Source organism: Pleurodeles waltl, chromosome 6 (assembly GCF_031143425.1).
Source record: "Pleurodeles waltl isolate 20211129_DDA chromosome 6, aPleWal1.hap1.20221129, whole genome shotgun sequence".
In the NCBI taxonomy this organism is placed as follows: domain Eukaryota; kingdom Metazoa; phylum Chordata; class Amphibia; order Caudata; family Salamandridae; genus Pleurodeles; species Pleurodeles waltl.
In genome coordinates, this window is record NC_090445.1 from 1,180,531,537 (window position 1) to 1,180,548,575 (window position 17,039).

The following is a 17,039-nucleotide window of genomic DNA, read 5'->3' on the forward strand; positions in this document are numbered from 1 at the left end:
AGGCTCGTCAGCCCGTTAGCTCAAGGGAGCCGTCATTCGACACAGTGCAAAAAAAAGGGAGCACACTGCCTCACACTCCAGCAAAAAGTTGGCCCCAATGCATCTTGGTAAATGCAGTCAGATTCATTTCACATTATCAAAAGTAATCAAAGTCTTTCACCTTAGTAGGTGCAGCAAGTGCTGTGTATCGCTGGACACGTGTTTCTGGGTTTCGCCCGTCATCAGCAGAGAGGAGCATATTTTGTGGGGTTGCTTGAAATGCCACCAAACGTCTTCTCAGGTTTATGTACCACTCTGGTGCGCAGGTGCCTCACCAAGGCTCGTCAGCCCGTTAGCTCAAGGGAGCCGTCATTCGACACAGTGCAAAAAAAAAAGGGAGCACACTGCCTCACACTCCAGCAAAAAGTTGGCCCCAATGCATCTTGGTAAATGCAGTCAGATTCATTTCACACTATCAAAAGTAATCAAAGTCTTTCACCTTAGTAGGTGCAGCAAGTGCTGTGTATCTCTGGACACGTGTTTCTGGGTTTCGCCCGTCATCAGCAGAGAGCAGCATATTTTGTGGGGTTGCTTGAAATGCCACCAAACGTCTTCTCAGGTTTGTGTACCACTCTGGTGCGCAGGTGCCTCACCAAGGCTCGTCAGCCCGTTAGCTCAAGGGAGCCGTCATTCGACACAGTGCAAAAAAAAAGGGAGCACACTGCCTCACACTCCAGCAAAAAGTTGGCCCCAATGCATCTTGGTAAATGCAGTCAGATTCATTTCACATTATCAAAAGTAATCAAAGTCTTTCACCTTAGTAGGTGCAGCAAGTGCTGTGTATCTCTGGACACGTGTTTCTGGGTTTCGCCCGTCATCAGCAGAGAGCAGCATATTTTGTGGGGTTGCTTGAAATGCCACCAAACGTCTTCTCAGGTTTATGTACCACTCTGGTGCGCAGGTGCCTCACCAAGGCTCGTCAGCCCGTTAGCTCAAGGGAGCCGTCATTCGACACAGTGCAAAAAAAAAAGGGAGCACACTGCCTCACACTCCAGCAAAAAGTTGGCCCCAATGCATCTTGGTAAATGCAGTCAGATTCATTTCACATTATCAAAAGTAATCAAAGTCTTTCACCTTAGTAGGTGCAGCAAGTGCTGTGTATCTCTGGACATGTGTTTCTGGGTTTCGCCGAGAGCAGCATATTTTGTGGGGTTGCTTGAAAATCTGTTTCCATCACACATTAGAATTACAAACAAATGTGCTTCATTTTTGCTTCCCCAACTGCTGAATGTGTACAATTAATTTACATGTATTTGCATTTTATTAAAAGTTAATAAAAATTACATCCTAGAGCCATTCTTTTCAGACGTCCTGTGCCCCAGCAAGATTGTCACATAATTAACTTTACTTTTCTTTCTCTGACTGCAAAGTGAGAGGATGCTGTAAACACCAATCCCCATGCTCAAATATAAGCAGCAATTTGTCAGAAGACACAGCTTGACATTTGACCTCTGTCTTTGAAAGCGGTGCAAATGTGACAAAATAAATACAGAATTTAAAGTCATCTGTATTTATTGCTTAGACTTTCACGACCCACCAGAAATTAGCTTGTGACCAACAGTTTATAAATCACTGTTTTAGTATTCATTCAGCTCTTCTAAAGGCAACGCAAAAAAGTAAGACCAGCCCAAGATGGTACAAACAAGCATCTTTCTGTGCTAATAGATGCTTGCGTCTAGCTCTCACTGTCATTCACACCAAGGGATGCTGTGGAGGTTAGGACCGCCCTTTCTCTGCACAAGAAGGTTTTTGAAAAAAATAAAGTCCGAGATTATTAGTGATAATTGGGAGTGTCTGACATTTTCTACTAGTACAAGAAAACCCCAGGTTCTGCTGGCCCACAGTTAACTGTATTAAAATGATATATGGTGCGGAAACTATTCTGAGTAGCCACATCACTAGCCCTCAGTGAGCTGCTCATTTCAAGCAATTTTATAGTTCACCCCCACACCACACCCCATTGGCCCTTCTGCTAAAATGGTTGGATTTGAGAAAGATACCTAGATGAATTAATTGACGCATTAATCCACAATCCTACAGACAAAGCTGCTGACCCTGATGGGGTGGCCATTGACCTTTTGAAATGTAACATTGACTTTTGGGTGCCATTGTTTTTTTAAAATTTTTTATATATAGACATTTCTGTGACGTCCCGATTGCCAAGTTCATGGACCGTCTCTGTTGTTATTCCTACTATAAAGAGGTGCAGTCAGTCCGAGCCGAGTTGCTATCGGTCAGTTTCCCTCATTGACCGCACAACCAAGGTTTTAGGAAGAGCAATATACAGTATAATGTGAGGCTGGCTAAAGCTCAGCTATATCATAGACCCATGCCAATACAGTTTTAAGGCAAGGCTAAGTGCTGATGAGTAGTACTCACATCTAAAACATATAATTGGAAAGCATACTTCTGCTGAGCACTGTCCTCTATCCCTAGCACATAAGGATTTGTCATCAGTGTTTGGCAATGTCAGTCACTCAAAGTTATGGTTGCTTCTCTTAGGTTTGGTGTCAGAAGTATCATTGGTCTATTTTCTGCATATACTACATGATAACCTCACAGCCAAAGTCTGATTTTGACGCAGCTGGTAGTTGTCGGATTCTACTTAAATACTGTGGGGGATATGCGAGGGTGTGTTCTTGCACCCCTCTTGTTAGTTTTGTATATTAATAATCTGAACTTGTTGAAAAAGGCCTGGGTGGACATCTCTATGATTAATAAGGCCCCTATCATTGCAGTGTTATTATATGTGTACAGCACAGTGTTAATTGCCAGTACCCCCTGGATCCTCTATTGTCTAGCAAACAATATGTTATGCTTACGTAATGGAGATATGTAGAGTGCACTATCACCTGGGAGGGTGTTCTTGCACAGTGCAGGTGTGTCTCTAACCACACCTAGGTCCTGCTGCCAGGTCTTCAGCTTCTTGCAGAATTCATGAAGTAAGTAGGAGGCTCTTATGTGTAGCAGCAGATCGTTTCACACTTTAGGAGTGATGTCAGAGAAGGCTCGACTGCTAGATATGGTTTCCATATGTTTGAGATTTGTACAAGTAGGAGGCCGGCAAGTGGAGGTGTCTGGAAGATTGATGAATGCAGATGCAATTATTGAGACATGCAGGACCTGTGTTATGTAGCTCCTTGAAAGTTTGGATGAGGAGTTTGAATTTTGCTATTTTATGAATGGGGAGCCAGTAGAGCTCCTTCAGGTATGGTGTGATGTCAGTGCAGTGTGGGAGGATTAGAATTATTCTGGTGCCGAGTTCTGAATGGTCTGCAACCTTCTGGTTATTTATTGAATTTTTTTTTTTTTGTTGATCACGGCATAGAGGATGTTCCCGTAGTCAAGATTGCTTATGGCCAGGGCATGCCTGACAGTTTTCTGGGTGCCGATTGGCAGCCATTTCAAAATCTTCCTCAGCATCTTTAGGGTATAGAAGCATGAGGAAGTGACTGCATTAACTTGGGCGTTCATTTTAAGTTTGCTGTTCATGATGATCTGGAGGTTCTTGGCGTGTGTGGTGAGGAGGGTGGTAGTCAGCGCTAGCTCTGGTGGCCACCAGCTGGATTCCCACAGTGATGTGCTCTTCCTAAAGATCACAATTTCGGACTTGTTGTTCAGCTTTAGACAATTGGTCCTCATCCAGTAGGTGATTTCAGTAGTGCAGGCATTGAACGTGGTCCAGGTACTGGACTTCTTCTCTCCGAGGGCGAGAATTAGTTGCGTGGCGTCAGAGAGGACGTTGATGTTGTGAGAGGGGTTGATGCTGGATAGAGGGATCATATATGCGCTGAAGAGGGTAGGACTCAGGGAGGATATTGGAGAACTTGACAGATGAGGTCACGGGCATCCAAGGTGTACAGTGTCCGGCTGATTTTATACAGTTTTTAGCAGCCCTTGATTTTTTCACAAATTTTACTAAATCTCATATAATGGCCTGCGCCCCCAAAAACATATGAAAATGTCTACCCTTACTGTGGACAATAATAAACTTGACCATGTTTTGATTTTGAATACTCTTGCTGTTGGTTGCCCAATATGCTAAACAGGCAGCTAAAACTTAGCCCGTCAATGGGTGCCCTTTTTAATTCATCTGTGGGACTCAATGCTTCCCAACGACCTTTTATGGGGCTGAGGTGTAGGGCCGTGCAAATTGTTTTGCCACATATAGATCAAGGAGAACTGTTTTTTTAGATGGTTACTTTCAGTTCTCCTCTCCTTGTCTCACTTCAGGTGTCATCATGAATTAGGGTTGTCCTGTTTAGAGGATTTTGCAAAATGTGTCCAAATATCTTTATTAATCTGGCTAAATTCGGAGGCTCCTTAATTCCGGTAGTTATCACATTATTCGTTAGTGATTCATGTGATAAAAGCCTTAACATTTCCTGGCTTTCCTACGTAGATATAGCTTTGTTGAGCAGGGCCATTTGTCCCTTATTGATAACCCATTATCTAGTTGCATAGACGATAAAAAAAATAATCTGTGAAGCAGTTATTTGGGAAGGCCGACACCTTACGAGAGAAAGTGTAGAACTACGTAAGTCTAATGCCTTGCTCGAGTCTTGTCCTGGTCTTGAGCGATACTTGACAGTAGTACCAGGCAGGTGGAAGAGGCCCCTAATTTTTCGCTTCAGGGCAAGAACAGTGGTTTATCTATTGTGCTATCCTTTAGAGCAAAATAGTACATTGAGCTTGCACCCAGGTTCGTTTGATGAGGTCTTAGAGTAATCCATGTTGCACTTTACCATGTTTTGTAAATTTTACCAGACACTATTTATTGCCTTTTTTATGAAACAAGAATTTGTAAACATAGAGTTGCCATTAGTTATCTGCAGTTATTAAAAAGTCCGCTTCAGGGTGGGAAGTGTTCCTTAGTTTGCAGTTTTTAGCTGTAAATCTATGTTTTTATAATTTTCAAATAAATGTGTTGCTTATTTTTACATTTATGCCTCTGTGATATTATATCATAACTATGTAGCATAATTGCATGTAATGTTATGTATGTCTCTGATGAGCAAATTAAGAAGACTTTGATTTGATTTTAAATGCAAACATTGCGACCAACCTCTGTTCAGTGTCTGTCTCCCACACCACTTTGTGTGTTCTACTGTTTCTACTCATCCTCCCACCAGTAGCATTTTCCTTTTAGCTTCCCATCCTTCAGATTCTCTGCTTAGCTACCCGTCTCCCGTGTTTCTCTTCTTCCTCCAATACCTTGCTCCTCTCACCAGGGTTCTCCCCGTGTTCTCTGATGTTCTTCTTCCTCCTCCATTCTTCATCATATCATTTTCTTCAATAATTTCTTCAGCATTTCCTATCATTTTTACCTATCCCCTGTGTCATTCCCCTTCTAGGATCTGCACATACACGCTGTCAATGGGCTTCTTAGTAGCACCAATGATTTTGTAGTACAGCCTCCGAAATCTCCTCAAATATACCTCCGTTTGTGTCACATAATCCTTGCCATTGGAGAATAGACATTTTCACGTGCAGTACAAATAAGTCTTTTGTAGTAAGCGTTGTTCTTGGTGAGCAAATCTGTGCAGTGTTGTTTGTTCTTACGTTATCCCCCATTATCCATAGACCTTTAACTAAGTAGATTTATCAACACAAGTTATATTGCATACGTTGATCTCACAATGAGTCTTCTTATAACTGAAGGTTTCATTAAGGATGTATTTCCATCAGACTTCTAAATTGAGGTTATTGTTTTCTGTGGTTTTAGAATCTAAAGAGAATGCCCATTGAAGAACGGCATCAGGCTTGCCCGAAATGGGTGAATGGATGTAAGGAATTTTAATGTGAATCATTATAAGTTGAATTACCTCAATGAAAGATTTTAAAAGAACAAAGCCAAATGCAGCTTTTTTACTTGAGCACGGAGGACTGATCAATTGTTTACACATAGGAAAAAACACTCTTTTTTTGGGGGGGGGGGGGGGGGGGGGGGGGACTGGAAATCCAAGGAAGTCTACAAAACATCAACGAGGTAGTATGAACCTGAGACTGTTCTTGCAGTTGAAAGTGTAGCGGGTTAAAATATGAGACACATGAAATCCCTTCAAAGCAGAACAACGAAAATAAGCCAAGTTGTCAGGTTCATAAACACTACATGCCAGTTTTTTATTTTATTGACCCAACAGTGTATCCTTTTATTCACCCACATCATCAATCCACTTAGGTCCGTGGATATGAGCAGGTATGCATGTCTGTATGTCTGTTTTCCTTGATTGTTTTTGTATTTCTGTCTCAACTGTATACACGAGTGCCCCCCGTGGATAGCTGTATCTGTATTGCTCTGTCTTGTCTTTTGGAATCTCTGTGTATGTGGGTGACTGCATTTAGGTGTATCTCACTTACCAGTTGCGTCGTTTTATGCTTTTGTGTTTCTTTGTTACATGATGCACTTTAAAGAAGCAATACCTATTGGCTTTGTCAGTTGTTTTATTCATAAGTCCAGTTTTTAAACCCTCATGGTTTCTCTAAGATATGTTTAAAATATGTCCCATCTCACTAAAAAAATCTTTGAAAAGGAGTCTGTTCATGTTTCTTGCTATTAAGGATTATAATGTTATATAATTAGCTAATCAGTTCTTGTATGTAACTTTACATGATGGAAGTTGGAGCACGTGGCTTTTCCCTGGGCTATATGAAGGTCAAGTGTTTCATCTATCCTTCTGAGTAACAAATGGGTATGTCTGTTCTGTTCAGCATTTCCTGATACTCGTTGCAGTTGTTTTGATTGTAAACTTGCATTTTTAGACAGGTGAGTTATGCGGATGGTTTCTTTTCGGTCACAGAATAAAAGAGGCAGTGCGTTTTAACAGTCGTTCTACTACCGTACTTGTGAAAGAAAATTCAGGAATTCTATACATATTTAAAATGTAAAAAAATTACTAGCTGCCTCCCATGAATCGTAACTGATATTTTTATTGGTGACCGATGTGTAATCTTTTCAGTAACAACTAATTATCAGCACACAAGTAACATAAAGAGCAAGTTTGAAGATATTTTGTTCTTCATTTTGTTTAAGCATATTGGTTATTTTTCTGTTTCTTTTTAGCCTCTTGAAAAAAAACCACATTCAAAAAGTACAGGTGTCTTCCAAGATGAAGAACTTCTCTTCAGTGACAAATTACAAAAGGACAACGACCCTGATGTTGATCTTTTTGCAAGTTCGAAAACGAATATGGTTAGTTGCAAGCAATTATTATTTTTTATTTGACATTTTCCAAAGTGGATTGTTCATAGCATTCAAGTTCCAAACTGAAATCACTGCAATAGACTTCACACGAGTTTATAACACAAATGTATACAACTGTGCAATAAATGTCAGTCTAATATAATATTAAAAGTGTAACAAGAGTACATTTTAATCACCAATCCATCAATGCGTGTGTATCTTTGGGCCTGATTAGATCCTGGTGGAGGGGGTTACTCTGTCACAAACGTGACAGATATCCCATCCGCCCTATTACGATCCCATTTTATCCTATGGGGATCGTAATACGGCAGATGGGAAATCCGTCACGCTTATGACAGAGTATTTTCTTGTCTAGGATCTAAATAAGGCCCTTTAGCTCAAATTACTCCCTAAAAATACTGTTCAGCTCAATGCTCGTTAAGTACCAAGGGGAGTGTAAGTCAGTTCTCTGTGGCCTTGCACAATAAATATGCAAAATATCTTTTGTGAAATTCTATAAATTACAAATATTTATTTATGTAAATTAATTGTTAATGCAATAGCTTAAAAGGTTCTATGATTAAGAGCAGTAGTTCTTTACCTGTGGTCTGTGGGCCCCTTGTGGTCTGCTGTGTCTATTCGGTTGGGCCTGCTGACACAGTTGTCACTTAACCATTATTTTTGTCAATAATCATAAGGATTTATGCTTCATCACTTAAAGAATGTCTCTTCTGTGTAGATAATAGTTCATCAAGTAACAGTTATACTTAAAAAGGTATTTCCTCCTCAATGTATTTGATATGCACATTAAGAAAAGTTAAGTAAATAACGTGAACTACCAGTCGGCTTCTGACTAAAAATAATATTTGATTGCATATGATGCGCTAACAAAAATCACTTAGACCCTCATTACGAACACGGCGGTAAACACCACAGTCGTGCGGTCTGGACCGCCAAATAATGATCCACCTTAAACACAGGCAGCCTGAAAACCACTCACCGCCAGCAGCGGAGTGCCGACAACAACAGGCTGACGGGAAGGCCCTACCAGCCCATCAAATAATGAAGCACTATACCACTGTCAGTTCCGGGGCGGGAACCACCGCCACACAGAGCCAGGCAGAAACGAACCAAATAAAAGGAAACCCTCACCGGAGGCACACACAACACACCGAAGCAGAAATGGATAGAGAGTTGCAGATCATGTCAGCCCTGCTCCTTGACATATACCTCCACGACCGAGACTGCCGACGAAGACGACGGTAAGTAGTGCAACCTACTAAACAAGGGAAGAAAGGACACAGTTACATACCCACCCACTCCACCCACCACGCAACTCACCCACAACCCTTCACAGCAGCACAAGCCACACACCCCACAGCAAGAGGTACTTACCCGACACAAGGCAAACCCAACCTGCCCAAAGTATACACATGCTCAACACCCCCAACCAAAGAAACGATGAACCACAGATCCTGAGTGTGCCATAAACAACACTGGCCACACATGAATTTTTATTCCGCTCAATGAGCAATAGAAGTGCAACATAAGGCCAAAGGCCGGTCCAGTGTACGTAGTCCGATGGGCCAAACTGGCCCCAACTTGACTCCCACAAGTGCAAAGGTACTCCACCTCATAGGGGCAACCATGGGGCATCCAGGCACCTCAGGGAACAGGGGCAGGGGGATGGTGGGATTCAGGACTTACGACTGGGAGGGGGTGGGGGCTTGTCCTGACGTTTGGATGGTAGAGTGGGGTTGGATCTGGATCTTGAGGCAGGTGGAGCGGACTTGGCCTGGGGTGTGGCAGATATTCCAGGGCCAGCACGGAGTCTCTTGCTCACAGGGGAGGTTGGGACAAGGCAGGCTGGCAGTGTAAATGCATATTGTCTGGGTGTATGCAAGTCTGGTGAGTGTGCTGCATGTGTCAACTAAAGTCGTTGTGGTGAGTGCAGGTGTGGTGTCTGGGGTGCATGAATGGATATCTGATATTGTGGTGACTGCAAGAATAGGGTTAGCAACATTAAATGAGGGTGCAGTGCCTGTGGGTGTGCATGTAGAGGGGACAGACAGGGAGGCGGAAGATGCGGACACACTGGGGAAGTGGATATTGGTGTGTGTGCCTGTGTATGTTGGCTGTGTATATGCCTGTGGTGGGAGTAGTGGTGCTTGTATTTTGAAGTGTGCTTCTTGTGTGTTGAGGTATGTGCCTGCGTGTCGGAATGTGTGCTTTGGACGGGTGAAGGGAGTGGGGTGCTGGAAGGGGTAGAGGTGGTTGGCGGGGGGACGGAATGACCAGGGACACTGGCTGCCGTCAAAGAGAAGGCCAGAGCCTGAAAAGATCTCTGTAGGCCAGGCACGGAATTGACGATGGTTGTCTGCCCTAAAGAGATGGTTCTCAGAAGGTCAATAGCCTCCTCCGTGAGGGCAGCAGGACTGATTGGGGCAGGGGATGAGGTGCCTGGGACGAAGGAGACGCCCACCCTTCTGGGTGAGCGGGCATGGGCAACTCAGTGAGGAGCAAATGGGAGGGCGGTGATGGTATGGAGGATGGCGGAAGGTGACACAGAATGGGTGGGCCCACTTTGGTCCGCCACCGCTAGGGAGCTCCCATCAGAGGAGGTATCAGAGTCACTACCTCCAGTGGTAGTTGCTTCCCCGTGGTACTCCCCTCGCCCTCCAACCCACTGGTCCCCTTAGCGTCGGACAACTCTACCTCCATGGAACCGTGGGCTGCTGCATCCCCACTCGCCGGTGCCTCACCTCCCTCGCCAGATGATGCTGATGTACACAGACAACACAAGAGAACAGTAATGGGGAGACAAAACAGGAGACACAATTGTAAATAGCTGAATGGAGGTACATAACTGGTTCACACATACACCCACCCTGCAACTTTCAGACCATGCAGCACCTGCCTCTATACACATGGCTATGCCCCTGACTAGTGGCCACAATCCTGCTCTACAGACATCCCCCACAGCACTGAAGGGCCTGAAGTCCTGCAGACCTGACCCTTATAACCCTACCCCCCACGGGGGCCATTATGTAGATGGACATCAGTATGAGTCCCTGCCACTAGACAGCATACATATGACCGCCCACACACCCATCCATCAAGGAGACAAAGCATGTTTTTTGTGCTCTGCAGCCTTCAAGCACCCAACCATATCCGGGTACGCCACCGCCAGAATGCGTCACCCAAGGGGGTTCAGTGCCCGATGGGCACCCCTTCCTCGTTGGGAGGACTTCCCCAGCTGGGCCTCGCAGATCTTCCTCGCCCAGCGCCGCAGGTCCTTCCACCGCTTCCTGCAATGGGTCCCCCACCGGTTGTAGACCCCCAGGATGCGCACCTCCCTGGCAATGGCCTGCCAACGTCCCCTCTTCTGATGGGCGCTGACCTATATGGGACACACAGAAGAAGTAACACAGAGGTCAGACAATGGCCATTACATACAGCTGGCTATACGTCCACTATGGGACGGACATTTATAACAGCATAACAGCACACACAAGCAGCATGTCAGGAACCCTGGACCATACAGTGTCACACGTGCACAATGTTTTTCAGCCATCTACCACCATTACACACATCCATGTCCCCCAATCCTCCTACTCACATGTACCTCTGGGTGACCGTAGAGCCTGGCGTACAGGGTCAGGACCCCGTCCACGAGCTTCTCCAATTCCTCGTTGGTGAAGGCCGGGGCCCTTTCCCCGCCACGCATGCCATTTCCATGTCCATCATCTGTTGTTTTTTAATTTGTCGCCCCAAGTGGGGAGGGTATGCCCAGACGTGGGTTCGTGCTTGCTATGCCACCAGGTTCAAGCTAGCCTGGCTGATGAAGGGTGATACCCTGAAACCGGTCCCAGGATGCTTGGTTTTGGGTCAGGGAAGGCCTGGCCTGGCAGTTCGGGCTGGACTGTTCCCCTGGGGAACAGGGTCAAGACTGATTTGCTTATGGCTGGGTCCAAACTGAAATGGCATGGCAAGCAAAAAAACTGATGGATTAAACCCAGATCTGTGACTGGGGGGTGAATGTTTGATTTGCTCTGCATTCCGTCCATCATCTGTTGTTTTTTGCATTTGTTGCCCCAAGTGGGATGGGTATGCCCAGACGTGGGTCCTGTGCTTGCTATGCCACCCGTTTCAAGCTAGCCTGGCTGATGAATGGTGATACCCTAAAACCGGTCCCAGGATGCTTGTTTTTGGTTCAGGAAAGACCTGGGCTGGACTGTTCCCATGGGGAAGAGGGTCAAGACTGATATGCATATGGCTGGGTCCAAACTGAAATGGCATGGCAAGTAAAAAAAACTGATGGATTAAACCCAGATCTGTGACTGGGGGGGGTGAATGTTTGATTTGCTCTGCATTCCGTCCATCATCTGCTGTTTTTGCATTTGTCGCCCCAAGTGGGAAGGGTGTGCCCAGACGTAGGTCCCGTGCTTGCTATGCCACCAGATTCTAGCTAGCCTGATGAAGGGTGATACCCTGAAACCGGTCCCAGGATGCTTGTTTTTGGTTCAGGGAAGACCTGGCCTGGCAGTTCGGGCTGGACTGTCCCATGGGAAACAGGGTCAAGACTGATATGCTTATGGCTGGGTCCCATCTGAAATTGCATTGCAAGCAAAAAAACTGATGGATTAAACCCAGATCTCTGACTGGGGGTAAATGTTCGAATTGCTCTGCATTACGTCCATCATCTGTTGTTTTTGCATTTCCATGACCAGAGGCAGGACACAGCAGCACACTCAATGGAGTACCTGCATGCACAAGTTCCGGGAGTCAAGTGAAGTTGGGGTGACGAGATAGCGTACGCACCGCGGCGGTGTGCACTGTCACCACCGGTGGCGATTATGATACACTAAGAATACCCTTTGACAACCATGTTAACCAATGAATTTGCACACAGTGGTAAACACCGCCTTACGCTATTACGTCAACCGCTAGGGGTATGAGGTCACTTCCACCACAACACTTCTTGATTACAGCGCTCAGACATTTTGGCCTTAACTGCGCAGTTGTTAAATCCTCATCTGCCCCATGCAAGGCCCTATTTTCCCCAAACACCCATAGGCATGACCCAATATACATTTGCTCACCTGACCAGTCCTGATGTATCATTGTGGACATGTTGCTATAGTGTCACACATACTATGCATATGTGTCGTCGAAAATCATGCTAGCATTGCTGAATAGGAAACGTTGTGGGCATATGTATGTGTGTTCCTCACATGTGTTCTCAACTCCTCCTAGGTACAGACCCTTGTGGCGAGGGAGGGGCCCCATTGGTGTACAGACCACTTGTTGATTTGCGGACCATGGTGGAGTGTCACATCATTATCAATTACAGACTCACTCATGCTACTATTCATGAACTTTGTGCATAATTGGATCCAGCACTGAGACCGGCTAATCGTAATCAGCATGACATCCCTACTGAAGTGCAGGTGCTCTCTGCACTCCATTTCCTAGCCACGGGCTCATTTCAAGTGACAGTGGGCATGGGTGTAGGTTTTTCACAGCCAATTTTTAGCATTATACTGTCCAGATTCCTGAATGCATTTGTGTGACACCTGCAGTCTTATTTGAGGTTTCCCCAAAGTGCTGACCTCCCTGCCATCAACTCGGACTTCTATGCCTTTGCCAACATACCCCATGTGATAGGTGCCATTGATGAAACCCCATTGCTCTCACCCTCCCCCTCAAGAGTCAGTGAACAGGTGTACAGAAACAGGAAGAACTTTCATTCCATGAACATTCAGTTGGTTTGTACTGCAGACCAGTACATCTCACATGTGGATGCCATGTTCCTTGGATCAGTCCATGATTCCTTTATGCTAAGGGACAGTAGTGTGCCACACATGGAACAACTACAAGGGGACAGAGGATGGATTATAGGTAGGGTGTCTGACACTTATTACCACATAGCAGACAGCCAGGTTGTCTGCCACTGAGGGTTGTCATTGACAGTCCTGTTTTGCCCCCTTTTTTAGGTGATTCTGGCTACCCCAACATGCGTTGGCTCCTGACACCAGTGAGGAATCCTAGGACAGATGCAGAGAGGAATTACATTGAGGCCCATGGACGACTAGGAGGGTGATAGAGCGCACAATAGGTCTCCTGAAGGCTAGATTTCGTTGCCTACATATCTCTGGCGGATCCCTGGCCGACGAGCCTGAAAAGGTGTGTAGAATAGAGGTGGCCTGCTGCATGCTGCACAACATGGATGTGAGGAATTCTATCCCCCTCTTGGAGGAGGAGGGTGCTGTATATCCAGACCTGCTTCCTCAGAGAGGGGATGAAGAGTGATGGTGATGATGAGGAGGGGGAAGATGTACATTCCTGGAACCAACTGATACAACTCAACTTCCAGTACCTATGTGGGACTAATCGATGCAATTGCTGTCTGTGCAGCATACTGTCAGTGTGCCTTTTCATCTAGGGGGGTGTTGGGTTAATCGACATTGCCACTGTGACCAAGTCTGCATAGGTCATGTAACATTATGGTAATATTGTTTTACAATTCTATTGGCACAACCACATGTTAAGCGTGGGGTGCAATCTCTGCTACTCAGATAAGAATAAATGATTTATAAGACAATTGCATCCATACTTCAATTTGTTTCGACATAATGACAGGGGACATTGTAATTGGTGAACTGGTGTTTTATTTGGTGCAGGGATTACATCGTGCAGTCTCCTGTGTGTCCTGAGATGGTGGCACAAGTCCAGGTGCTGCTGCTGATGCTGTTGCCCGGTCTGTATCTTGGCCTGTAGTAGGTGCTTCCTGGTCTGTGGGGGCCTCAGACTGTGTTGGGACAAGGTGCAGCAGCGCACCTTCTATGGCGGCCCTTGTGGCATTGTGCAATTTCCACTGCTCCATGGCCTCTTGGCGATGTTATAACTGCATCCTTTGACTCTGCTTCAGGGTTGACACTATCTGGGCCAATCTGTCCTGGGCATTGTGGTATGCTCCCAGGACCTCAGAGAGCACGTCCTAAGCGGCAGCATCCATCCTGTGGTCTCCCCCCTGGGCCACTGCTGCCCTCCCACTGGGCCTAGCCCCCTGTGCCTGTGTCCCCTGCACAGGTCTGGCAGTACCACTTGTACTGGGGCCATTGTCTTCCTGCCTGTTGGTAGAGGGTGACTGTGGCCTTTGTCCATGTGTTCCACCAGTCTGTGGCCTGGATACACAGGTGTGGGGACGAATGCCCTGGGATGATGATGTTGGCTGGGTGGTAGGTGTGTTAGTGGTGTCCTGGGTGGGGCTGCTGGATGGTGACAGTCCAGGACTGTGTGAGGGGCCAGGGTGTTCGTCAATGTCCATGGTTCCATCTCCAGTGTCCTGGGTAGTGCCTCTGTCTCCCTGTGGGGCACTGCCACTCCTTGTCCTGTCCGTCAGGGTGGCATGGGTGGTGGTGCCTGTTTGGGGGAATGGACATGTCTGTTACAATTGCATGATCGGATGTGGTGCACAGGTCTGGGCTGTTTTGTGCAGGTTTTTACACTTTGCGGCCATGCAGGGTCCCTTTGTGAGGTTTGCATTGCATTATGCTTAGGATGTGGAGGTGCATTGTGGATGGTGTAGTGCCTTTGTGATTCCTTGCAGAAGTAGGTGGCTGTGCACAGGGGGAGGTAATGTGGGCCTGTTAGTGGGTTTGTGGGCATGCAGGGTGACTGGGTATTGTGAATGTGGGCTGGGTGGGGTAGTGGTCCTGGTGGCTGTTGGAGGGGTGGGATGGTGCATGCATTACAGGTGTGATGGATATGGGGTAATTGTAGATGACTTACCTGAGTCCATTCCTCCAGTGAGTCCCTCAGGGTGCAGGATGGCCAATACCTTTTCCTCCCAATCTGTGTAGTCGGTGGTGTTAGTGGAGGTCCTCCCCCAGTCTTCTGGACTGCAACGTTGTACCGGGATGCCATGGACCTCACCTTCATACGCAGGTCATTCCATCTCTTGCGGATGTCGTCCCTAGTGCGTGGATGGTGTTCCACTGCATTGACCTTGTTCACTATTGTCTGCCATAGCTCCATCTTCCTGCCAATGGGTGTATGCTGGACCTGTGCCCCGAATAAGTGTGGCTCGACCTTCAGTATCTCATCCACCATAGTACTTAGCTCCCTTTCTGTGAAACGTGGGTGTTTGGGGGGTGCCATTGTGTGTGTTGTGAATAGTGTCTTGTGTGGATATAGGTGAGGGTGCTCTTGTGTGGTTGGGTGTATGTACAGTGTATTGTGGCGTTCGGTGTCTGCTTCTGGGATTCTCTGTATCAATTGTCCTAATTTCGTTGCAAAGGATTGTGGGGTGTGTCTGTAAGTGTTTTATAGTGTTGTGGATGCGTGTCAGATGTGTGTCAGGTGTGTGGGTTTCAAACTTGCCAATGTGTGCATTTCTTACTGTAGGGTCCACTTGCCGGCTGTGGCGGTCTGTACCGCCAGTGGTCGTTCGGCTTCCACTGACCACTGCAGTGATTTGTGCATCATTATTTGGAGGGTGGGGAGTTTGTGTGCTTGGCGGTGGCGGTGTGAGCGGTCCAGCATTTCTGCCGACAAGGTCCTGGTGGTGACTGGTGGCAGGGAGATTTTTGTTGGTTTCTGATTTTTGCATCATTATATGGCGAGTTTCTGTTCACCGCCAATGGCGGTCTTCTGTTCGCCGTCACCACGGCGGTCGACTGTGTTTACCGCTGTGTTCATAATGAGGGCCTTGGTGATCTTTGCATGTATTCACAAGAAGGCTGCCCAATAGGCCCTTCTTGTCATGCTAAATGTTATTTCTAGTTGTAGTATGTGCAACTCACAAAGGTGAGTTTCCTTGAGCCTGTGAAGGGAGGGAGTGCTGGCCAATTAGAGGCCTATTGCAAGAGCCAGGTTTTTACTTTCTTCTGGAATTCAAGGACTGAGCTGGCAGCTTGGATTTGCTAAGGAAGCTCGTTCTAGGTTTGGGGATGACGTAGGATAAAACCTAGCCTTCTGGCCGGCCGAATGCCTGGGATGTGAGGGGGTGGGGTGCGAGGCTGGTTGAGTAGAGATTTCTGGCAGGGGTGTGGAATATGATGTGTTTGAGGGAGGTTCAAGAGGTTGAGATCCATAGTGAATAAATCATGGTCTGATGTGCTATTTGGAATAATGGAAGTATTTACCAAGCTGCATGGAAACGCTGCTTCCAAGAAGAAAAGTATATGGGAGCAGGTGCCAAGAACGCAGGATGTAAAAGTGAAGTCCCTATCTTGGTTTCAACAATGAATGGTCACTAAAAATGCCAGATAATATGTACCTATCTTGAGGTAATCTAGTGTCATGGTTCCCAGATGTATCAAGGTGTGGGTTGAGGGCAAGTTCCAGTCTCGCCGTATCACAACCTTGGTTTTTCCAAAGGAATGGAGGAGTCTGGATAGGGTTGTGACGAGATCACTGGTGCATCTACAGAGCTTTTGAACAATGTCACATTCCATAATTTACATTTTGCAAAAACTTACTGGCCTGTCAGTCCTTCCAGATTCGTTGTGTGCATGATGCCAGAGATCTGTGTAAGATAATAGTGGCTCCACTCTTTCAATGCAGAGCTCATAAGAGTGTGTTGCGTTTTGCTAGTAAATATCATTGTGCCCAAACATTCCCTTCACTTTTTGTTGTGTTCAGCTTTAGTCAAATTAGTTTCTTTAACTAACACCACAGCAGGGTGATGAGATCTGAGAAATTGCAGTAATTTCTTTCTGTTAAAAAAAAAAATTCAGTCTGTTCACATTGAGTGGGACTATCCGCAGAGGCTGCAGCATGTATAGTGCAAGAGCCACCCAACCAAATTAAG

At 46.1% G+C, this 17,039-nt stretch overlaps 1 protein-coding gene across 7 annotated transcripts in view; it reads left to right on the top strand.

Annotated features, from left to right (window-relative positions):
- Positions 1–17,039, top strand: part of LOC138300721 (WASH complex subunit 2-like) — a 780,011-nt gene that overhangs the window by 503,221 nt on the left and 259,751 nt on the right. For all 7 annotated transcript variants that reach the window (XM_069240414.1, XM_069240416.1, XM_069240417.1 and 4 more), the window contains one exon: positions 7,103–7,231. In XM_069240414.1, the coding sequence (XP_069096515.1) occupies positions 7,103–7,231 (129 nt within the window). The remainder of the gene's footprint in view (positions 1–7,102; positions 7,232–17,039) is intronic.